Genomic DNA, 25,155 nt, shown 5'->3' with positions numbered 1-25,155 from the left:
AAGGCTTTCACAACGCACTTATAACGCGTAACTTACTGTACAGACCGTAATTAACCTACATAGTATAGTTTGAACTTTGCCTACACATCCCCAATAATTTGTCGCCAATTTTCATTAAATATAAGCAGGCTGACTCCTTTTAGTTCACCGAGGACACCGTGGGAACGTCGTACAACGCATAAAAAAGAGAAGAGGAGTATTATAATAGAGAAGGATTTTTTCAGATATCCACAGCCTGTTGCCGATGAAACAAAACCGCGGTTGCTGCAGTATCGCTTGTCAAAGGCCAACCCGATTATATTCAAACATTGTTCCAAATATCGTAATCACGCCCTCGTTTTTCTTTTTCTTTCTCATTAAAAGAAACGTTAGACTGGATGGCATGCGTGTGGAGGTGCATTCTATTCATTAATATTGGTGATGGCGTTGCTGTTACTAAGCGATCAGAAGGCTCCGGTCTGGTAGGGTTTTCCCACCATTTGCAGCACACAGGCAACGCTATACTTGACAGCATGCAGCTGCGCTACGCCCACACGCTGACTAAACCAGGGCTGCCAGAAAAAAAGAAAAGAAAAAGATCGAACAGTAGTGGCATTGCCGATTGTCTTTCCATTGCAGTTCCTCGCAAAAGGTCACTTCAGATGCACTTTGGCAGCGGTAAGCTCTGCACTGTAGTCGCCGATAAAATAGCAACGTCCCCTCTGACACGGCAGTGCAGACATACACAGGAGAAGAGGCTCATCCGATATTGGATCCCGGTGTTCTGGGTCGATTCAGTGCACGGCCCTTAAAGGAAAAAGTAGACTCCGTATTGGCAGGACCTTTAAATGGTCATGGTTGATGCACAGGGCAGCAACAGGGCTCTGAATGCACGAAAAGCTCACTTACCTGAATGTTAACACATGAAAGAGAGAGCAAAAAAAAAACCCAGCTTTGCGTAAATTCGTAACACAATGCACATATTTTGAGCAAAGTATTCCCATCTCATCTTCGTCATCTGTACATATCAGCATTGATTCATGTCATCATCGTATGTCATCATCAGAGCCGCGACATCTTTGTCGTCGCAGCAGGGGATCTTCGAGAATAGCGCGGGATCTTCGAGGCTGCTCCTTGTTCCTCAAGTGTTCTCACCGTTCCTCCCTGGAGCTCCGCTCGGGTCGTCGCATCACGCCACCGTGTGCTGCAATGTCCAGTCAAGACCCACGCTGTACAAGTGACGCAGCCGTCTCTGCCCAGCCTTTTTCCGTCTGGATAATCAACAGCCGTCAGCGTGACCCCCAAGTATTCGCTGGCTTACACGGGAAAGACGTCGAAGACTGGCTCGATAACTACTATCGAGTCAGCGACTACAATGGGTGGGACGATCCTCGTAAACTACGCAACGTCCCTTTCTACATCTCCGGCGTAGCTAAAACTTGCTTCTTGAATCATGAGCCCGAATTCCCTGACTGGACCACTTTCACACAAAAGTTTCGTGTTATTTTTGATGTTCCGGGTATTCACACCGAGATCGCGAAAAAGAAGCTCGACCAGCGTGTTCGATTTTCCGTGGAGTCGTAGACGTCTTGCATTGAAGATGTCTTCGCCCTGTGCCGGCGTGTAAACTCAGCTATGTCCGAAAGCGACTGCATTCCTCACAGAATCAAGGGAATCAACATTATTGGCTTTAACTTCCTGGCTGCACAGAACCACTGTGCCATATTTCTATGGTGGGTAAAGCGCAATCGGCAACAGTACTAGTGGTCGCTGAATGTGTGGTTCGTAATTTACGCCGATCAGTCCCATCTTCTTCGATCATACACTGACTGCACACTGTTACGTGAACGAAATCCTTGAAGGAGCGGTGGATGAGTTTCTCAGCGAAGTCCCGTTGTCATGTCTTCCACTTCTGTGGTATATCAGCTAGGTGGAGCACCCGCGCACAGCAACAGGCGAGCTCGAAACTGGCTGGATGCCACTTTTCATGCGCAATAGATTGGAAGGCACGGGCCTGTAAGCTGGCCGACTAGGTCACCTGACCTCTCTTCACTCGATATCTTTCTTTGGGGTTATGTGAAAGATCGTGCTTACATGATGATGACGGAAGTCAGATTAGTTCAAGGCAAGGATATCGGATGTCTGCTGTAGAATTCAGGCGTCGGTCATCAAGAAAGCCACTGAAGATGTGACAAATCGGACTCAGTACTGCGTAGCTGCAAAAAGGAGACCTATTCGAACGCGTCCTCTAGGATGGTGTTTGACGGAGCTAACGAATGCATAGATAATAAAGGCACACTGAAATGTGGTGTCTTCATTGTTATTTTTTTCTATTTATTTATTGTTTTTTTGTGCAGACATCCTGATTTCCAATAGGGCTCATTTATCAGTGATATATTTACTTTCTTAAACGCACCAGTTTTGTCTTTTCTCTACTCGTTGGTCGCTTCCCTGTCTATTTCGCTTTTGGTTTTTTACACGAACCTGTTTTTGCAGCACGTATACACCGTTTTTTTGTAGGCGCCACCATATTGTGAACGTAGTGGCGCCACCTATGAGCAGCGCCATACTGGCTAGGGTGAAAGCGGTGTTTTGCATGGCAGGAAATGGAAAACGCATGTGCACTTAGACTTTGGGACACATTAAAGAACATCACGGTGTCAACATTAATCCGGAGTCCGCCACTATACGACTTGCCTCATAATCCGAGTGTGGTTTTGGAACCTACCGCCCTATGATCCAATTCAAGTTCAATAATTCTGCCACAATGCGATCAGCCATGTGAGGAAATGACAACGTTCAACCCTCTCAGAGGTTATAAAATATAGCGCATAACAGCGCCTCAAACAAACACCTCTCCCTGTGTGTTCTGTGCACTACACAGACAAACAGCAGTGGTGCACGCAAGGTAACGTTTAACGTCGAATCACCACTGTCGTGTTAGCCTTAACGTTGAACAAATTAAGCTTCAGCCGTCAACATCACCGCTAATTATCGTCAATCAAAGCATCCAGCCCGGAAAGCTTCGCTTACATAGGTTTCCACAGTGTGTGGGATCTGCATAATTATTTCTTTTCTTTGAAAACTAAGAGCGTCGAGAGAGTGATTACACTCGTACAAGTATTGTCGCTGCAGATGACTAGGGAACGAAAGCGTATTGCCATTAGCGATGCCTTCTCCGTAGACTACAGTTGTCTGTATAATGGAGGCGTCCGCGGGCGCCGTCTGGTTCTGTTCTATAACAATGCTATCCTGTATGAACGCGAAAACTTCGACATTTATATTTTTTTCAAGTGTATTGAGTGCGTCTTCAGCGGAGACTTTTGAGAGTTGTCTTTCCGTCTGCTGTACACATTTTTTTGTTTCTGTGTCCTTTATGTGGGTGCCATTATGCCATTCTTCAGGGCTTATAATATGAAGCAGCCTTGCGAAAAGTTCCAAGAAGCGCTTTCGTGTTGTCACCGCACCGTAGTGCATTACCATTATTTCGCATGGCAATCCGCTAAAAAATTTATCCTCAAGAGCTGCAGCTTGTGCGGTAGATCTCCGCTTGCTTCCATCGCGTTTATCCTTAATATGAAGGTTACCGGTTGAGCTTACTACGTTTGCAAGCGATGTAAAGGCGCTGCCTACTTTTCCAGAACTCACTCACGTTAAAAGCTGTCTGAGTAAGACTGCCTCAGCAGGCCTGCCTCTTCTCGCTAGCAGTTCGCTGAGGGGGTTGTTCACGGAGGACAATATCGCAGAAAGGCGTTCCAGTCAAATGATTCGAAGGAGTTCGCTGAAAGCTAGTTCGGTGAGCTCGATTGCGCGCTTGATTTCCCAAATAAGTGTACGGTCGCGTGCCGTTCTTTTGTAGTCAAGGATGATTGAATTTCGCAATTTCGACTGCACACTGAGGTTATATTTGCGTAAGAAAAGATATTGAAGGACTCCAATGATGACTGCTTCAGAGATAGTTTCTTTGTCCGTAAACGCTATTGGTTCGAGACATCGGCCGCACCATTGTATGTATAGTGACACTGGAGCACAGAATTTACTCAATCTCATAGTTCACTAAAGCGCAAGCACCAGCTTTCGCAGTAAGTGCTAGAAGAATCGCTGATGCATGAAAATTTCAACGCTTAACGTCGGCTCTCCATCCGTGAAATTAAAAGTAAATAAAAAACATGTTTTGTGACAAAGCTTCCACCACGCTACTACTCTGCAATGATGGCTTTCAGATGCACGTTGTTTACGCATTTTATTGCGATAGCAATTATGTGGACACTCCAGGAGCTTTCTGCCGTCGCCGTCGCCGTGATGTTTCGTATAAAGTTCAAGGGCGATAATATCGTCGCCGCGTGCCGTATGCTGTACGTGCGAGCGAAAGTGTGTGAGGGTAAGCCGACCATGGCGGCTCAATCTTGTGCACGCAAGGGAGGAAGCGCTCCGTTTTCCGTCATGCGCAAGGCACTGGGGGTGAGCGGAGGGAGGGGGGTGTCCCATTCCGGCGCGACCGCGTGCGCTGTATACTGAAAGCGATCTGCAATGGGGACAGCAGTTCGCCGAGTGCTGATTGCTTCGTGTGTGCTATGCTCTAGCCGCTTAGTTCGCATTGAAGCGAGATGCAGCACGAAAAAAATTAAATTAAATTATGAGGTTTTACGCGCCAAAACCACTTTCTGATTATGAGGCACGCCGTAGTGGAGGACTCCGGAAATTTCGACCACCTGGGGGTCTTTAACGTGCACCTAAATCTAAGTACACGGGTGTTTTCGCATTTGGCCCCCATCGAAATGCGGCCGCCGTGGCCGGGATTCGATCCCGCGAGCTCGTGCTAAGCAGCCCAACACCACAGCCACTGAGCAACCACGGCGAGTATGCAGCACGAAGGTAAGTTCGCCCGCTGCTGCTGCCGCGCTTCCTCACTCCAGCGTTTTGACAGTGACTGTGCGCGGTCATCGAGTGAGATGTGCTCATGTTACTTGCGCGCGTGACACCATGCTTGTTAATTTGATTAGTAAGCGAAAGGTTACAAGCTCATATGTCCGATAAAACTAATATCCTGACTTCGTATAGATACCTACTAATTTTCTGTAGCTTCGTCTTTTGAACGTAACTGCGACGTTTTATGTCTGTTTTCTCTATGTAAGGACTACTTGGTGAAATAAATCTCAGTTATCAGTGAGCTGTAGGTCGTGGTTGCCTCTTTCTTGATGCAATCTGCTGTTCAGACTTAGTCGACACTTGTACGGACATACGACAGTATCCTTAATATGTTTATCACCTCACGCTTACTTGGGGGCGAGCTCCACGACTTGAAGGAGCGGCGCTGCAGTTGGTGTAACGTAGCATGAGGGATCACAGCGGACGCGTTGACTGCGTAGGTGGTAGGGGAGCGTACTGAGAACGAAAGTTTAACCAACGTCAGGGAAGCCGTAGCAGCACTGTGGTACAATGCGTAAAAAAAGTATAGTAATCACGAGGTTCAAGGTTCCTAAAATACTTCAAACCCTTATAATGAAAGGTATTCCATGTATATGATAAAACAACGCTAAATAAAACAAGGAAATAAAAAAATTGAATATACATTATTAAACGTGAAAGGAAAATAACAGATTAAATCAGAACATCAGAATATAATTCCAGAACATCATCAGAACATCATGAGAATATCCCTAGAATATAACTTTTTTCTTTTTCCCTTTCTTTTTTCTCCTTTTTTTTACTTCCATCTTTTTTTAGAGGGGAGGTGGCCAGAATTACTGATAACCATTAGTTAAGATTTAGAGAAACAATATTAAACTATGTGCAAATGAGTCATGATTAACTATGCATGCGATGTCAGCAGGAAGCAGATTCCCTTGACGGATAGCGAGGAGAGAGGTGAGCGGAAAAACAGGTTAGTGCGGGCGAAGATAGGTTCGATTTTAAGTTGGCGATCAAGTCGCAAAGACGCACGGTGAGCTGGCCTGATATTTTGAGTAACGTGGGACGACTTATTGCGGTAAAGTTTATGAAAGAAGTAAAGTAGTGTAAGCCTGCATTTTTCGAGAGGAGCTAGATTAACAGATGATTTGATTTCAGCAGTAATCGATGTACGTGAGTAGTTTCTTGTGATTAAACGAGCAGCCTTATTTTGCAGAGACTACAATTTGTGTTTGAGGTAGGCCTGATGTGGATTCCAAATTCAGGAGGCGTATTCGATTTTACAGCGTACTAAGGTGGCGTAAGCAAGAAGTTTGGTCTCCACGTTAGTCGAGTGCAAATTGCGCCTTATGAAGCCAAGTGATCTGGATGCTTTACTAACAATCGCGTCTATATGAGTGTTTCATGACAGATCGGATGACAAGCGAATATTCAGGTATTTTATTGCGGATACAGAGGCTATGGGCACGTTGTTTAATATGTAATCATAAAACAGGGGTTATATGATTATTCTGGCAGCTTTTGTTTTAGTAATGTTAATTTCCATTTGCCACTTATTGTCTCATTTCCTGAGGTACGTTGTCTAGGTCAGACTGAAGGTAGCAGATGTCCTCAAGTTTAGTAATTTGTCTGTAGATCACGCAATGGTTAGCGAATAACCTGACTATGGAACAGATACCATTACTGATATCGTTAACATAAACGAAAAATAAGATAGACCCGAGCAGGGAACCCTGCGGTACTCCAAGTTAGACGTGTATTAACGGAGACGAATGGTCATTAACGAAAACTGATTGTTAGCGGTTAGTTAAAAAGTTGGCAATCCACCTAATTATTCTTGCATTTGTGTAAAGATCTGTCCGTGTATGAATAAGCCGCAAGTGAGGAACCTTTTCAAAAGCCTTCGCGAAGCCTACAAATATCGCATCAATTTGATGCAAAGAATGAATGGAGTGATGCAAGTTATTAATTCAAACAGTTGCGTTTCGCAGGATTGATCATGCAAATATTCGTGCTGATTGATAAAGAAAAAGTTATGTTACGTAAGAAACTTCATTGCCGCAGAGGAAATGATGTGTTTGGGAAGTTTACAACACGTGCTGGCTGAAGAATTTGGGTGTAGCTCATGGGTTAGACGAATCACAAAATTTAAATATGGGAATTACGCAAGCTTCTTTATAATCGTTTGGGACGCATCCCATGTTGTTGGACAATTGAAAAATTGTGGCTAAAATGTGACATACTGAATATTTGTACATTTTAAGAAGCTTAGGGCAGATGCCATCAGGACCGGGAGCCGAGTTAGTTGGAAGACGATCGATACAAGACTGTACTCCTTCAGAGAGAGAGAGAGAGAGATAAAAGGCAGGGAGGGATGTTAACTATAGTCAAGAGTCAGGTTGCCTACCCATTGAGTGACATTAATGTCGTGCATGCCTGAACGTAAAATAGGGGCCTGGAGGCTACCAAGTACAGGGGTCTCATTTGTGAAAAGAGATGTGAAAAAAAAAAAAAAAACTCGTTGAATTCAATAGCAACATGTGCCGAAGAAAGAATGTGCCGAAAGAACGATACCGTCAAGTCTGATGCGTAATTTAGGTCAACAACTTGTCAAATTTTTTTTGTGTCATTGCGAAGCATATTTGAAATGTCGTGGTTGAAAAATTTGTTTTTGACTGTTGTTGCTCTCGATAGCGCCTCAAATTTTCCCCAGATACTGATAGTTCACCTGTTGAATATAAACGTTTCTTTTTCTTAATACAACGCTTTACATGCGGAGTAAACCAAGCGATTTGCGTGCAGGCTGTTGTCTTGACTTTTGGGATATGCTAGTCCTATCTTTTCTAAATAACGAAAACTCACGAGGCAAGGACAGTTTGTTATCCGAAATCTCGAGTGAACGAGGTTTCGGTGCCTAGAACGATGCCTACCAAACATGATTCAACATAAGAACACAGCTTATCTTGCTTACAAACTAAACTGCCGAGGTTTGGACGCATCACAGCGTTCATTTTTTACATTATTGGGTTTTCATGGGGACGTGACGCTTCGGGAGGGCAGTTACTTCGTTAGTGGTATGGTCTAAGAAGTAAATCGTGTTTAGTAGAAGCTCGTCAAAGAGAAGTTTTAATCTTTCACTGGGATTCTGTTTGGAACGAGTGAAATATCAGAGCTTCTTCCTAATGAATTGTATCCTCGGTGAAAAAATCTCTTCAGTCCATACGTGAGACGATTCTAACTTTTTTAGTTTAAATGCATCTTACAGTATATTGGTTTTTCTTTCAAGTTGAAGAATTTCACAATCATCGGCCGAGTATGGCCTGATCTTTTCTCTCCTAATTTACGGTCTCTTTCAATTTCACCAGCTGCAATTCCTAGATATTGCAATGATGTTAACTTCTTGGTGGGTTGTCTTGAAAAGCCAAGGCGCAATTTCGCCTAAGAATTAATTTATCAAAGGACTTCTACTTCAGGGTTACATTACAAGGTCTAATGAAAAGTAACCCTAGAACATTTTGGGCTTCAATATTACCCAGCTCATCCTCCACAGATACAGTTGTTATAAATAATGTTCCTTTCGATGGTCCATTAATTAGCGCTACCGCATTCAACAAATATTTTCAATCGGCATTCACAACTAATAACTTCAACTTATCTACCTTCAGTCGTGCCTCACATTATTCAAGTGGCGATATTACCATGTCTCTCGAATTTGTCTTGAATTTAATCTTGCGCTTGGAAATTAAAAAAATACTGTGGCCCTGATGGTATTAACAATGCTTCTTTTGTAAGATATTGTGCTTGAAGTAGTCGATATTTTTCTGTAATTTTTCAAAAGTCTTTATCTACTTCGACAGTCCCTTTGGTTTGAAAATTGGCAAAAATTTTTATCTTGCATAAATCCGGCAACAAACGGTCGCCATTAAACTATCGTCCGATGTCATTAACGTCTCGATCATGTAAACTTCTTGAACATATAATCTTTAAGCATATTATGGAATTTCTTAAAAATAATGACATTTTGAGTGATGCCCAGCATGGTTTTCCCCGCGGGTTTAGTACAATAACTCAGCTCGCAGAATTCTCGCATGACATTTCACATGCTCTCGACACTGGAAATCAAATAGATGCCATTTTCATAGATTTTTTCAAGGCATTCGACACTATTACACACTCAAAACTTCTCCACAAGCTTTGCTTTGCGCTATACTGAATAACTCTTCCTTAGTTGACTGGATCGCTAGCTTTTTTACATAACCGTTCCCAGTATGTTTCGTTTAATTCCTCAAACTCGTTCGTAGCAAATGTGACGTCCGGAGTTCACCCAGGGTTCAGTGGTCGGACCACTTTTGTTCTTATTGTATATCAATGATTTGCCGAATCATATATCCGCAAACATCCGCGTTTATGCTGACGACTGTGTTCTGCATAGCGTAATTACCACGAATGTTAACTACCTTTCACTTAATGATTCTTCTACACAATTTTGCAGGGGGTGCGACAAATGGCAAATGAACATAAACTTTGTAAAAACAGTGACTTTATCTTTTAGTAAGCGCACTTCTGTTTCTTTGTTTCACATTCGTTTAATGACTTTTCCCTTGAACGGGTGTACAAGTACCTCGGCCTCATCTTCACACCTAACATGTCATGGTCTAGGCATATTGAATACATATGCAATAAAGCGCCCATGAAAATAGGCTATCTAACTCGTACATTGCGAAAAGCTCCGACTGAAACAAGATTGCTGTCATATAAATCGCTCATCCGACCCATTCTCGAGTATGGTTGCCCCATCTGGAACCCTTATAAAACATCTTACATTAACACCCTCGAATCAGTTCAAAACAAAGCAATTTGTTTCACATACCGCCGTTATGACTGGAACTTCTCACCCTCATCTCACCTTGTTGCACTAGGTCTACAACCTCTGTCCGAGCGGAACAATCGTGAAAACTTAAATTGTTGCATAATTTCATTAAGACCCCACGCTACTCATTAAAGAACAACTATCTGTCTCCTGATAAATTGACGCCTACTAGGAATAACCATAACCTTAACCTTGCACCTTTTCAACCGCGTACTAACCTATTTAGGTTCAGCTTCTTTTCTCGCACAATAGAAAAATGGAGCTTACTACGAGGTGAAATTAGGTCACTGCCTTCATAGTAATTTTCGTAGAAGTTAACTTGATTCATACTGTGTTTATTATTGCTCATTGTATCTTTTGTTTTGAAGTTATCATGATTCCTACGGTGTGGAAGTTGATTTGTCCAGAAGAATGTTTTGTTCAATGCAATGTACAAACCGACTCCTGCGATAGCTCAATCGGGCTGCAGTATGTGTAAATAAATAAATAAATAAATAAATAAATAAATAAATAAATAAATAAATAAATAAATAAATAAATACACATTCGGTTTAGGTGGCGTGAAAGCACGATGAATGTTATCTATGAGTGCAAATGTGATAAGGATAAGACGAACTCGTACGCACTAGTTACAGTAACGTTAGCGCTAAACAGATGACTATGAAGGCAATAAAATTAGAGCTGTTGAACTCAGCGGAGAGAAACGATATACTAGGGGAACTACAGAATGGGTTCAGACCAGGCAGACGTTTAGACGATAATATTTTTGTACTAACGCAGTGCGTAGAGACTTCAATAGCTCAGGAGAAAGCTTTATGGATAGCATTTCTAGGTATTAAAGGAGCCCATGATAACGCAGCCAGGGAATTTCTATGGGATATTCTCAAGCATGAGAGCATAGAGCGCGATTTCGTGAAGCTGTTGAGGGAGATATATAAGGAAAGCGGAGTACAAATCGCATGGAAGGGCTGGAAATGCAATTACGTTGTGGAAATTCACCGAAGATTGAAGCAGGGATGGCCTCACTCTGCATTGTTGTCCACGTTTTATGTTAGGTGCATAGAAGACGGGAAAGTAGTGAATTAGGTTTTGATCTGTCTTACACCCGCAATGAGCAAATTCTTCAACAGAATGTCGCTGGGCTGATGCATGCGGACGACGTTCTTCTACTAGTGGACAATTAAAGGGATTTATAGAGGCCTGCAAATATAACTGTCATTGCACCGACGTATCTAGGCCTTAAGTTTAGCACAGAAAATTCGGGAATTATGATCTTTAATGAAGAGACGAGTGACGACGTAGCATCAAGAAAACAGGAAGTCATACCCATAGGCAAGCAGTATAAAAAAACGAACGAAAGACCTACTCAAGCTTTCGCAAAGATAATAAAAAATAAAATGAAAAATAAATACAGCAATAATGCAAACAGAATGAAACTACAATAAGGTGGTATCAGATGGTGCGTAGAATCTGGAACAGAGTAATGGTGCCAGCGATACCGTTAGCAAATGCAGTCCTGTATCATAAATCAGAAATCTTCTCGGGGTTCGAGATTAAACCGAGGGCGGTAGGTCCACTGGCTTTGTGGGCCCACGGTAAAGCCACAAATGAGGCCGCGCAAGTTGACATGGGTTGGGCTTCTTTTAAAGTCCGAGAAGCACAGAGCAAGATTAGTTTTTAAAAAAGGCTAGGTAACATGAATGAAATGGTCGGTTAAAGTGCACAAATATCTGTACCTCAAAAACGTGGAAACAAAATAACGGGAGAGGTCAAGGACGTCTGCGATCATCATCAGCATCACCACCACTATCATCAGCCTATTTTTATGTACACTGAAGGACGAAGATCTTTACCAGTGATCTCCAAGAACCTCTATGTTGCGCCAGCTGATTCCAACTTGCGCCTGCAAATTTCCTAAATTAATCGTGAATAAACAGAGACAGTAAATTGGATGTAAAGCATGGAAATAGAAAGAAAAAAAAGTTCTTGGAGATTTACAAACCGGCCGACAATGAAATCAGGAGGGAAGGTCGGCATGACAACTCAAATGGAAGCACCTTGCCATTTGAGGCCAGAGCTGGCTGTCTGAGGACAAAAAATTCGGCAGAGCCACTAACGACTGCTTATGAGTGGGAATGCAAAAGCATTATGCCATTTGTGGACCTCGGAACGTCATGAACGCGATCATTTCATACACTCAAGACGGGGTGGGCCACCTCCTCTCCGTTGTCAGCGGAGTCACGTGCCCAATGACGCGCGCACAAGGCTGCATCTCTGGCCAGCCGGTTGGCTGCGACGGGGCGTGTGCTGTGACGCACGCACTGTAGGCACGCCTTCAGTCAGCCAGAACCGCGGAGCCGCAATGACGTCAGGGATGCGTGCTCGTCTCGCACCCCCGGTGGCCCGGGCTCTGTTCCCACCGAGACTGAAACGCATTAAGTTTTCTTTTCGAAGCCACTAGTTTACTTTGTTTATAGGAAACTCCCTGAAAAATTGGACGTCGATTCGAGCATTTTTTGACTTGTTTTCACCCTTTTCGCCGTCGGCCATTTTAGGTATACCATCACTCAGTTAAGCCGTATGAAAAAAGCTAAAAAAAAAGTTAAGAAAAAGTTAAGCCGTATGTGTGAAAGGAGATATAATGCTTTCGCATTAAAACGCACAGGCGGAAATATGCGCCACATGATGAGGCAACAGTGGGCTGCAAAAAAAAAGAAAGAAATAAAAAAGAAATAAAGCTCGGAAACAACTCGGCACATCGTAATGGAATACCAGTATACTCACCCGGCGAGACACGTCGGGAGTTCGCAGAAGCGTTGGAATTCAAAGAAGGTGCAGGGGTTAACTGCTCAGCAGTCGAGATAAGTAAGAACCGATTAGAATATTGGGGGAAAAAATGCAGGGAAAGGAGTGATAGACCTGGAGTCATTGCAAGCAGAGGTAATGGTGCAAAATACTGACAAAGGATATAAATACGAAAGTTAAGGCCGAGACCAGATAGGCGAAAACGTTACACAGCGATAGATGTAATAAATAAAACGGGATGAAATTAATCAGGCTAAGTTATTGTTTGTGCCCGGCCTCAAAGGGAATGCCATTAAACAACAACAACAACAACAACAACAACAACAACATAATAATAATAATAATAATAATAATAATAATAATAATAATAATAATAATAATAATAATAATAATAATAATAATAATAATGGTCGATTAGGGTTAGGGACTGAGGAGAGCTGGTTCGTAGAAGCACGGAGAGCAGATAGCCGCCGGTAGCGCGAGTGCGCCAACAGAGCCTTGTTTGGGCGTGTGTTTTGAAGCAGCCGTAAACACTTGGGCCTAACAGGCCATATTCCTCGCACTGAGGGGCGCATTCCAGAGTGTCAAACACTGAGAAAAAAGAAGGGGTCAACCATTTGTCGACGCTAACAAGACAAAGTAGACGTAAATGCGCGTGAAATACGATAGAAAACACGTACGGAATGAGGGAATGAAGAAGATAAATAAGAGACAGAAAGTGATCGAATAGGAACATATTACCATCCATAGTGGTGGCTTAGCGGCTGTGATGTTTCGCTGCAGAGCATGAGTTTGCGGGATCAAACCCCGGCCGTCAAGGCCGCCTTTCGATGGGTGCGAAATGCAAAAACGATCATTTCCCATGCATTGGGGGTACGTTAGAGATGCCCTGGTGGTCAAAATTAATCTGGAGTCCCCCACTACGGCATGCCTCATAGTCAAATCGTGGTTTGGGCCCGTATAACCCCAGAATTCAAGAAACATACAATGAAGATTGAATAAGCGACTCATATTAACTACCATGTCCGTCTACCTCTTCTTCTTTAGATTTGACACTTCGCTGAGCCTGTCTTTATTTTTTTTCATTTTCCATCCATTTTGCCCGTCGCCATAGATTCGCATGAACACACAACCCAGCTATCACGGCGACTGACTACTTTGCAAGAACGAATGCTAAAGAACGAATGAAATCAAACGAAAATAACTCTTAGAAAATATTGTTCCGTGTCTCGAAAGCAGCAACCACCTAGCAGTGCTTATAAATAAATAAATAAATAAATAAATAAATAAATAAATAAATAAATAAATAAATAAATAAATAAATAAATAAATAAATAGTGCACATCCAAATAATGTATAAATTTAGCGTTCTAGGCGAGTGCGCAGCTCTGGTCCAGCATTTCTGCATAAATTCGATAGATATAGCATAAGTAAGTAACGGAGAATAAGGAACACTGACCGTCACCTTCTTTTCTTAATGCATTTTCTTCGTGAAGAAAATGGAATCATTGCGAGACAAAAAGTGCATGGAATGCGCGCATAAATGATTAGCACGGCTTGGTGGGAGTGAGTGAGTGAGTAAAGACTTTATTTGAAAACAAGGTATTGACGGATGACCTTGTTGTTAGGCAGCCACGAGCCCGTGGGTCCGGGTGGCTTCTTCAGCTCTTTTGATGACCTTGTCCTGCAGGTAAAATATTTTCGCACCCCAAGTCGGTATGGTCGAAAATAGCATCATAGTATATGGTCGGGATATTAGGCCACAAAGTGGTGTGTCTTGAAGTCTGTTTGAACCAAGCTGGCAAAAGCCGATCGCGATAAAAGAGTTCAGTGTTTGTTTTTCACGAGCCAATGGTGTGCAAATACTAGATTCCCTTTTGTTTTCCTTAACTGCCTTCGTTTTGCTCTTCCAGTCTGCTTCGTGCTCAGTAGAGGATCCTTGGCAGCTCTTTAACAATGTTGTATTGCGTGAATCGCTTTGCACGAAGGAAATTAATAGCCTTGCGCAGAGCCCACCTATGGAGTGTGTGAATGAAAACTTTATTCTAAATGTCCGGCGATTTGGGCGGGGTGAGGCCACAAGCACACCAGCCTAGGTGGCGCCCTCGAGCCCTTCGACACAGGCGGCTTCCGCGGCGTGCCGGACAAACCATAGTTCATCGGCGAGGTCGTGGCTGAGCAGGGCCACCTCCCAACGCGCCCCGCCCCCCCTCGGTTCGAGAATGCCATGTCTACCCCGTTCGTCGGGTACTCCTGGTGCTCGCTACCGGGGCATTCCCACAGCCTGTGCTGCAGCGGCGTTCTGGCTCCGCACGCTTTACCGTCGTCGGATGAATAGAGGTCGGGGCAGCAGAGGTGAAGGATCGATCGTCGGGTTCGGATATGTGTGCGTCTGCAATTGCCTCCAGGCAACCGCCTGTTTCTTGTTTAGTTTGGTATGCGGTGGTGGGTATTTATATCGGTTCAATCTGAAGTGTTGCGTGATGTCTCTGAAAGTGGTCATGCGATCCGTCCACGTCCACGCCCGCATCGTTCTCGCGGTGGGCGAGACGTCGGGATTGCCGCAGGCGTGGGCTGGGCCGTCTCGTTTCCCGGGAGCGGAAGATCCGTGTGGGCGGGGGTCCATACGAGGAAACTGTTGTTCTTGCGGCAAATATTGCGGTCTTAAGTTTGGAGAATGCGGGCCGCTTCCCGGGAGATCCGGCCGCTAGCGTAGTTGCGTATCGCTGCCTGCGAGTCGCTTATTATCACCTCGGCGTCCGTGGTGGCTACCGCGAAGGCTGTCGCCGCTTCCTCGGCCACCTCCGTCTCTTCCGTGCGTATCCGCTGTGGTCCGTGATTGCGACCGCGAAACCACGTCGCCACTCGTAACGGGCTGCGTCTACGTAAATGGTTTCTTTGCTGCTGCCGTATTTCTTTTGCATGTCTCGCGCCGGCCGACGTGACGTTTCGCGTGCATTTTCTTGGGCAACGGCAAAACGACGGTGCGCTCGTGAATATGTGTGGGTATCGCAACCTTTTCGCCGTGATGCGTATGGTAGCTGATGTCCAGCGTCTCGAGGATGTGTCGTCCGGTTCTGGTCTTTGGCAAACGCTCGTACTGCGCGACGTTGTGAGCTTCGATTATCTCGTCTAGGGTATTGTGTAAACCAAGTTCGAAAAGCTTTCCCGTGCTGGTATTGATCGGCAATCCGATGGCACGTTTGTACGCCTTGCAGATGAGGCGGTCTAGCTTGGCTCGTTCGGTCAAATGCCACTTGAGGAGGCGACGTACTTTATGTGGCTGATTACGAACGCCTGTATCAGGCGGATCGTATTGCTTTCATTCATTCTAATATGTCTATTTGTGATGCGTTTCGGCAACCGGATCGTTTCATCGACCGCACGCTCTAGTCCGCGTATGGTTTTGCCGTTGTGGCAGTTGGACGACAGGTGCAAGCCCAGTACCCTAATGTTGTGAACATGCGGGGTGACAGTGCCGTCCGATGTACCTGCTCTGATTTCTCTGTCTGTGCGCTCGGTTGCAGAGTCGGCGTTCTTGGGTTTGCGGCGCCCTAGCGCAGGGGTCTGTAGAGCAGGAGCTCCAATTTGGCCGCGGAGCATTCGAGGCCCGTGTCGCGCAGATACTCCTGCACCGCGTCGTCAGCCGCCTGCAACGTTTGCTCTACGTGGCCGTCATTTCCCTCGGCAACCCCGAGCCTGATGTCATCGGCGTACAGGACTTCCTTACTGGGCCCCGCTTATGGACAACAAAAGAAATTGTGTGCTTGCACCGAAAGAAAGCGGTATTGGCAGCACGCCTGCGAAGGCAAGCTTTCATTGCTGCGCGATCGCCTCAGCTAAGGCATTAGAAGCAAAAGACTACTGTCACAGCGTCACTATGAAGCGACTTCTCCTGTCGACCCAGGCAGAACTTTGACGGCATTCCTTTCACAAATCAACAACTGCACCCAGCCTTTGCAACAGTGGTGAAAGAGTATCTGCGAACTTAATGAATTGCAGAACCGTCCACTTACTTTTTCTGTTCAGTGTTCATATTTATTAAGGGTGAAAAGCCAATATTTTCTGCCCTCGATAGTGTTCCCCATTTTTCCCATTTAGTGATGTTAAAATACCAGAAAGTGTTATGTCGCTTTTACTCAATATTGATACAAAGAAATCTTCTGGCGTTGATGACTTACCCAAAACATTACTTGTCCAGTATGCCGAGTGATGCTCCACGTCACAACTGCCTAATATCGTGAAAGGAAATGTGAAAGATTGTGCCCGTGCCAGAAGGAGGAGACGCATCATTGGTTTCTTCCTATATACCCATTTCCATACTTTGCATATGTTCCGAAATTATTAACCACATCACTTTTCTTGAGCTTCACGGCTTCCTTGAGCCCCAGGCCGCATGGATTTCGTGAAAGTGCTTGCTACCACTAAGATATACCGAACTATTCGTGATATTGCAGCTATTTTGATGGGCAAGGGCAAGTTGATGTTACATTTTTAGGTTTCGAGAAAGCGCTTGACTCGGTATCGCACACGAAACTGCTGACAAAACTTAAACATATCCTCAAAATTATTTCCCTTCTATCTTGGATTCAATGCCTTTTTTCAATACAACAAAATAAAAACCATGTGGAACATATTCACGTTCTAAGCAAGTGCTATTCGGAATTACGCGGAGATTTCGGACTTTTATTTTTCTTTAATTTCTTTTTCATTTATATTGTGCAGCAGGTGTTAATAAAAACAAATTTGCTTGTTGGAGATTGCGTCATATGTTAAAGAATCTGTGGTCCTGATGACCATTCACTTTTAAATTCCTCGCTGTCTACAGTAGAATCTTGGCGAGGCACATGGAAAACGAAAATCAATGCGAAAAAGAATTGCAAACCCATTGTGGTGTCTCAGTGGCTATAGTGTTGGGCTGCTGAGCACGAAGTTGTGGGATTGAATCCCTGCCACGGCGCCCGCATTTTGATGGGGGTTGAATGCGAAAATCTCGTGTACTTAGATTTAGGCGCACGTTAAAAAACCCCAGGTGGTCAAATTTTCCGGAGCCCTCCATTACAGCGGGCCTCTTAATCAGAAAGTGGATATGGCACGTAAAACCCCATAATTTAACTTTTTAAATGAATTGCAATGAATGTGACGCGAGAATGAGATCCTTTAAATTAATCTGCACTCAGTCGATGGAAAAATATTACATTTGGTGACAAGCTACAGATACTTTTCAATAGTTATTAGCTGGGACTTAAAGTGGAGCGAGCACCTGTAGCACATTAAAAAGAAGGTCAGGCCGAAACTCGGTGATTTGACGTGATGTTTAAGCATCGAATTGCGGCTTTTTACTTGCCCAAACCACGATATGATTACGAGGCACGCGGTAGTGGGGAACTGCGGAATAGTTTTTGACCACGTGGGGTTGTTTAATGTGCACCTGATGCACGGCACACCAGCGTTCTCGCATTCCGCCCCTGTCGAAATGCGGCTGGCGCAGCCGGAAACCGAATGCGATGTTTGCGGTATTTACCGCGGGAAATTAAGCTGCCAGTTTACAAAGCTTTTGTGCGCCCGATTCTCGAGTACAGGTGGGTGGTCTGGGACACACAAAGTGCTCGTAGTTGTCTAATTAGTTCTTTTCTTGTATTCGATTTCGCTTGATATTGTATACATTGTTTATGTATTTCCCCTTACAGTTATAACAAATGATATGCAATATTTTTCTGGTGCGTTGATTTTTGGCGCTTGTAGCAACTTGTCATTGTGACTTCCGTTATCGTTATTACGATATTTAACATTTGTTCATTGGTGTATCCTACTTGTATATTGCCCTTCCTGCTTAGGCCATGTGGCCTGCAGTATTCTAATAAATAAATAAATAAATAAATAAATAAATAAATAAATAAATAAATAAATAAATAAATAAATAAATAAATAAATAGTGCAGTAGGATTTCAGAGAAAGGCGTTAAGGTTCGTATTCAAATCCTTTCATTGGTATGCATTACATGTACAGGGCTTTTTTTTTTAAGCTCCACCAAGCTTTTTAAATATTGCCTATGGCAGATAGCACAACTCTAACTCTAACTCTAACTCTAACTCTAAGATCTAAATCACTCGATGAGGCGGCCATTAATTCTACGGGAAATCGGAATGTTCAATCAAATAATTAACGTAGTTACGCTAATCAACATTTTAATAAATTGCTTTGCGCCACATATTTCAATCTATGAATTATAGCCGCTCAGTTCGCATGGTGCATCCACTTAGGAAGAGTTCTCTGGATAGCACCAGTTCCGTAATATTAATTTTCAAAGTGTCCGTCGAAATGCATTGGTGTTCCAGTTATTCTTGCGCTTGAATGCATAAAACACTGTTTCTTAAAAAAGTAACTAGAACGCCAATGCATTTTGTCGGACACATTGAAACCTAATATCTCGGAACTGGTGTTGTCTATGAAATTCGTTCCAAGTAGCTACGACGTGCCAACTCAGAAGTATATGTTGCTGGGCTAGTCGGTTCATACTGCTAAGTAATACTGCCAGCTGAGCGGCTATAATTCGTGCATTAAGATATGTGGCGCAAATGAATTAATTAAAATGGTAATTAGCATAGTTATATTAATTATTCAATTAAACATTTTCATTTCTCGTCTCATCGATGAGGCGGCCATTGCAAAAATTTGGTGCAGCTAAACAAAAAAAAAACGCCCTGTGTAATGTTGATGCTTGAAAATGCAGAATTAAAATGCCCCACAAAAAGTGATATAGAGAATGATTAAAGTACATGTGTCTACTTTACCGTGAAAAGCTAGGAATAAATTAGAGCACGCATGCCGAGCCTCTCATCCGCCGATCTATCCGGTATAGCAAAGCTAAAAAGCTTAGCGTGCCCCTGTGACACTGTAATGTTTAAACATCTACACTTTTTTCGAGCCATTAGAGATTGAAATGCTCTGCTTGTCGTGTAGGCTGCCTCTGACTCCGCAGGTTCATTTTCAAGTGTGCTTAAAGAAATAACATAAATGTGTTGAGAACATCGGCTGCCCTCCTTCGTTCGCTTTTCAACCTGCCCTTCCGCGTGATCCCATGTATGCGCTTTTTCGTTTTCGTGCTTCTACCAATGTTTCATCTTTTTACACATAAACATTTTACCGTGTGAATCTGAAGAGATAATATCTCACGACACCTGTTGCCACATATCGTACACGTATACATATATTTTTTCCGCTTTTCCTTCCCGTCGATTTCGCAAGCTGATCGAGTGTCGAGAGTAGTTTACGGAAAACACTAAGCGCTATCTTTTTGCGAACTTCATACCTGATGCTTTGTTTCATACCTTAGTGGGGTACCTTTTTAAGCCAGCCATTGCGCACTGTAGTAGATGTTATTTTCTGTACATGTCTTGTAGCCACTACTGCCTCGGGCCTCTCACAAGATCGAGCCTGGTAGTACGCGTGAAATTATTTATTTATTTATTTATTTATTTATTTATTTATTTATTTATTTATTTATTTATTAGTTAATTAATTATGCGAAGTGCGTAGTGATAGCTTTGCAGAGCTACAGTTCTTGCTACGTTGGAACTTACGTCAGAGAAGTTCGCCGGCAAAGCCCGGTTAGTCTAGGGCTGTCGTATTACTCTGCGTAGCGAGTGACGTGCTAGCAACCTCTAATATTCTTCTATTCTTTTATTTTTGTTAGCTTTCTTCTTGTGTCCTTTTTATTTTTAGTTAGTTGTTTAAGTGCAACATTGCGAAACCAGTATGAAATATAGTAGAGTCCGGAAGAAGGGTTTGACCATCCTTTTGTTTTCTTCAAAGTGCATTCCGAGAAAGACGATTCAGTGTTATTGACGCGTTGCGACATTGATGAAGAGAACCTGACAGCGCTAAGAATGAGACGACTGACACAACATTCACTTTAGGTGCTGAACCCTTCAGTAATAATCCCTTCAATAATCCAACATGCGGCGTCGATGGTGCAAACGCAAAGTTTTTGAAAAGTGCGGCTGTTTCCTCGACCATTCTTTTGTATGAACTTTCGCTCAGACTTTAAATTCTGGTGTGATGCTTTGTGATTGGAAGGTGGGCGAAGTGGTGCCGTTTTTTAAACCTGGTGACACTCATTTTGCGCTAAATTATAGGCCAATATCATTGACCAGTGTCCCTTGCAAGATTTTTGAACATGTCATTTATTCTTACCTGGTTAACTTTCTTGAAGCTAATTCCTTTTTCACATCTCGTCAGCGTGGTTTCAGGAAGACAGGCTCCTGTGAAACTCAATGTCATTTACTTATGACATATTAGTAGCTCTAGACTTGTGATGTTATATTGTGTATTCTTATATTTCTCTAACGCTTGTGACCTTCTCTGTCATGTAATACTTTATCTTAGGCTCAGTAAACTAAGCCTTCACCCTAACATTCTTGCTTGGATAAAAAAACTTCTCTCTATCCTGTCCTTTGAAGGGTGCCCCAAGGTTCGGTCCTTGGGCCCCTTCTTTTTCTAATCTACATAAACGATTTACCTAACTGTATTAATTCCTCGATTGAGATTTTTTTCAGACGACTGTGTTCTATATCGCATGATTTCTTCTGATAATGGCACATCGCTACTACAGACTGACTGACAATATTTCTGATTGGTGTAACACATGGAAAATGAAACTCAACGCGACGAAGTACAAACTAATGAAAATTTCTCGTAAGCTTTCTACTAACGCTTGTAAGTATAACATAAATAGTTCCCCTCTCGAAGAAGTGGCTACTTAGAAATACTTAGCGGTCCACATTAATTTCTACCTGTATTGGCAACGGCACATTAATTATATTGTCAGTAGTGCTAACCGCATGATTGCATACCTGCGATGTGATTTTTCACTGGCCCCTTCATCTCTTAAGCACCTTCTTTATAAAAATTTTGTTTGTTCCGAACTAGAATATGCATCAGCTCTGTGGGATCCACTTACTGAAAGTCTTATTAGTCACCTAGAAGCTGTGCAGCATCGTAGCGCAAGCTTCATTTTGTCCAATTACTCCGGTCTTTCCAGTGTTTCATCTATGAGAACAGCGTTCCGGCTTCCGTCTCTTTCCTTGCGCATGAAAATAGCACGTCTCTCCTTATTTCACAAGATCTACTGCCATAACCCTCGTCTTAGCAAGAATTAATTTCCCACCCTTCATTCATATCACCTCGTATTGACCATCGTTGAAGTGCTTGTTCGTCGTTGTTACACTAACGAACACTTTCATTCTTTCATTCCTCAAACTTGTAATGATTGGAACCACTTGCCCACCTCCATCGTATCTATTACGGACACCAGTGATATTAAAAATGCACTTGAACATGTTACCTGATATTTTCTTTGTATTTCTTATTCCCTATTTCTTGTTATCACTCCCTTCTGTAACGCCTTATGGGCCCTGAAGGTATTCAAATAAATAAATAAATAAATAAATAAATAAATAAATAAATAAATAAATAGCTACGAACCAGTCCAGTTCAGCCCACTCCTAAGACATTGATGTCCAGGCACGGCTCGCAACACCGCACTTTGCTCTCAACTCCACCTCCTCAGCGGCCGGGTCATGCTATCATTCAATCGCCAAGTTTCTCTCACTGACCGCTGTGCTTCCCTAGTTTTGGAGGGCGGCCGTGCCTCTCCAAGCCAGAAGTAAACTTACTCTTGGCGCTACATTTATATTTTATTTCTTTCCTTGCACTTAATTAAACGAACGCATCAAAGGACGATCCCTGGTTGGAAAGGTAAAGCGCTCCTTTGTGTATGTGATCTTGGTGCTCGCCATGATGAATACATTCCAATCATGTGCCTTCTGTTGCCTTGCATACGCTAATTGGTGGAGAACGCTGCACTCGGATCGTGCGGTACGGTGACGTTATTGATCTTGCTGCATAAGAAAGGGGCCTTAGTCAGCCGGGACCCGTGAAATTGAGTTAGTTCGCTTGCGTACTTTGTGTGGCCATTAATTTCTCCGCCTCTTCTCTCCTTGTCCATATTACTTATTCACCATCCGAAGCCTCGCGCCATGCGCATTATAACCGGACTAGCCCTCATTACAGGATCTTTATTTCTCTCTTGCATAACGTGTCCAGGGAGCTGGAGATCCTGTTTAGCGCCATCGAGTCTCGGATCGGGCGCTGTGCTGACTCGGAGAGGAAGCGGTTCAGCCTGCTCGTCGAGAGTGGCCGCAACACGGCGGAACACAAGTGCCGGGACGCACTCGACAGCGGTGAGGGCACCGCGGGCTCGACCGAGCAGTCGGTCCTCGGCCTTTGCTGGCTGCTGAGGCGTCGGGCGTGGAAGGCTCGGGTGTCGGCGAACGCATCCTCGATCGAACCTGGCGTTTGCCGTCCCACCACTACTACAAGAGCGGTGGTAACGAACTTTAGCCGCGGGGCTGGTTAGGAAGCAGAGGCGGGCGGTCGGCTCGCGTCAACGTTTGATGACTGGGTTGTTTTGTTGCCTGAAACGTGACACGTGAGGGCGGCAAAGCAGATGTATCGGGCAACATATTGCATGTTTTTAAAGACCAACTTCTAATTTCTTGCCCATCATGTCGACACCGGGGAGGAAAAAGGAATGAAGCACGTTTTCTGGCTTCTAAGGCTCTAGGTGCAGAGCATTACATCGCGAAGGCGTGTCGCGCGCTGCGCTAAAGCCTAGAGAGAAAGTCCGTAAAGAAAATCTATTATTTTAGGAGAAGTTAAGATTAGATAACGTGTGCAGGCAAATTTGTAAGTAATGACTTTTTATGCTCTTCTTTATGCTTCCGGGCAATAACAGATAAGAAATACAGTTAACCACACTCTCCTTTTGTTTGGAATACGCAGTTTGACGCATCGTAGCGTTTTTTACGGTGAATAGTTTGAAAACAGTGTCATCGTAGAACCACTGTTTCTCTCGTGTGCTCATCTTGATGGGCTTTTATAACTTTCTTAGTGCATGGTAACGTAGTGCGGTGGCAGCGCGGTGATTAGACCCACTGTAAAGCGTGCTGCATCTCATGTACACAAATGGTAAAAACAACTTCCCAGGGGCGACAGTAGATTTCTTCCACACGAAGACACCCGTATATATACTCCGACTTAACTTACTTTCGGCCTTAATATTTAATGCTTACTTTCTGCCTTAATATTCAATGCTGATCATTTATTAAGAACATTCTGGTAATGCTGAATTCGCTTAGACGACGTAACGAGCTCATGAATAGTAACAGAAGAAACACCATTTTATCGCTTGCAAATCTCTCATTTAAGTCGTAGCGACTGCCCGTTGAGAACGAAAAAATTGAGGGAAACAAATACCAAAACCCGCCAAAAAGTAGTGCTCGGATATCACAATAACAATGCAGTCTTAACTGCCTTAACCATTAAGGTGTAGTACATTGAAGCTTTGAAAAGAAAGAAAGAAAGAAAGAAAGAAAGAAAGAAAGAAAGAAAAGAAAGAAAGAAAGAAAGAAAGATGCGAGGCAATTTCTGATCGGGGGAGTTCTTTAAAGTTCGTAGTATAGCTGACTGCCAAGACGTGCACGTGAAGCGATAACGACTGTTGTGGAGTATTTATTTGAGGTGCTCGAATAGTCAAATAGTCGAATCAAATTAGGCAAGAAGATTTGAAATACACGGGCTTCGCACAGCGAATATTGATTGCCAAATATTTTCTGCTTTTGGAGGTAAAAATTAGAAAAAGAGAAGATGCAGAGGAAAAGGGGTTTAAAAATGTTACAAAGATAAATACCCAGAACACTACGTGTTCCGGGTATTAGGATCGACTCGGTAGGCTTGCAAGTGAATTAAATAGTAATAGTTTTGGCACATTTCGGGCCAGCTTACAAAGGTAACTTACAGCGGCTGATGACCAGCATGGACTTTCTTTTGCGGCAAACAGGCTGCAGTAATCATAAAAAACCGGTATATTCGGCCACGGTTTAATATTCGGCCAAATAGAATATGAAATTCTCAAATGGAAAGCTTTGAGTGTGAAAGATGCACTCAATTATTATGCGAGGTACAGAACATTAACGCATTCCTAACTTTTAGCGGAATAGCTTGGGTGCGCTGCTTTAAAGGAAGCCTCCAATCACCGCGTGATCACCCTCGTTCTCCATGGCCGTTATTATCGCACTTCTCTCCGCGTTCCGAGTGAGATGAATAGAAGGAGCCTAATGGTTCAGTTTTTCGTTACTTAAAAGCATAGAAGCAAACTAAATTAACTGTTATGAAAACAGAAACGTATAAGCGAAATCAACTGTTAGCATTAATTTAGGTGTTAAAGTAAAGAGGAAGAGGGGAATAGAAAGCGGCCGAAAAGACAACTTGTCGCAGTTAGGAGTCGAACTCGCAGGTTCCGCATTGAGTGTGCGGTGCTTTATCAACTACCATGATGGGCAACTTCTGGTTCCATTTTTTTAAATTTGTGCATGCGTACTGGATCTACTATATATCGAGTGTCAGCGAGTGCCGCTCATTGTGGATGTGGAGCATCTTCTCAACCAAGGGCGTCGTCTATTATAGGCGCATTTCGTAGCACGCGACTGGCGGATAGACCCTCGCGTGCTACACACATCGTGGCATGG

General features: G+C 43.5%; 1 protein-coding gene across 1 annotated transcript in view; it reads left to right on the top strand.

The window, feature by feature from the left end:
* Positions 1-25,155, top strand: part of LOC135909199 (uncharacterized) — a 74,438-nt gene that overhangs the window by 42,852 nt on the left and 6,431 nt on the right. The window contains exon 4 of the mRNA XM_070531656.1: positions 22,673-22,809. Within this exon, the coding sequence (XP_070387757.1) occupies positions 22,673-22,809 (137 nt within the window). The remainder of the gene's footprint in view (positions 1-22,672; positions 22,810-25,155) is intronic.

The sequence above is a fragment of the Dermacentor albipictus genome, chromosome 1, assembly GCF_038994185.2.
Source record: "Dermacentor albipictus isolate Rhodes 1998 colony chromosome 1, USDA_Dalb.pri_finalv2, whole genome shotgun sequence".
NCBI lineage: Eukaryota > Metazoa > Arthropoda > Arachnida > Ixodida > Ixodidae > Dermacentor > Dermacentor albipictus.
Note: the sequence above shows the minus strand (reverse complement) of the source record. Positions and strands in the feature narration are given on the sequence as shown.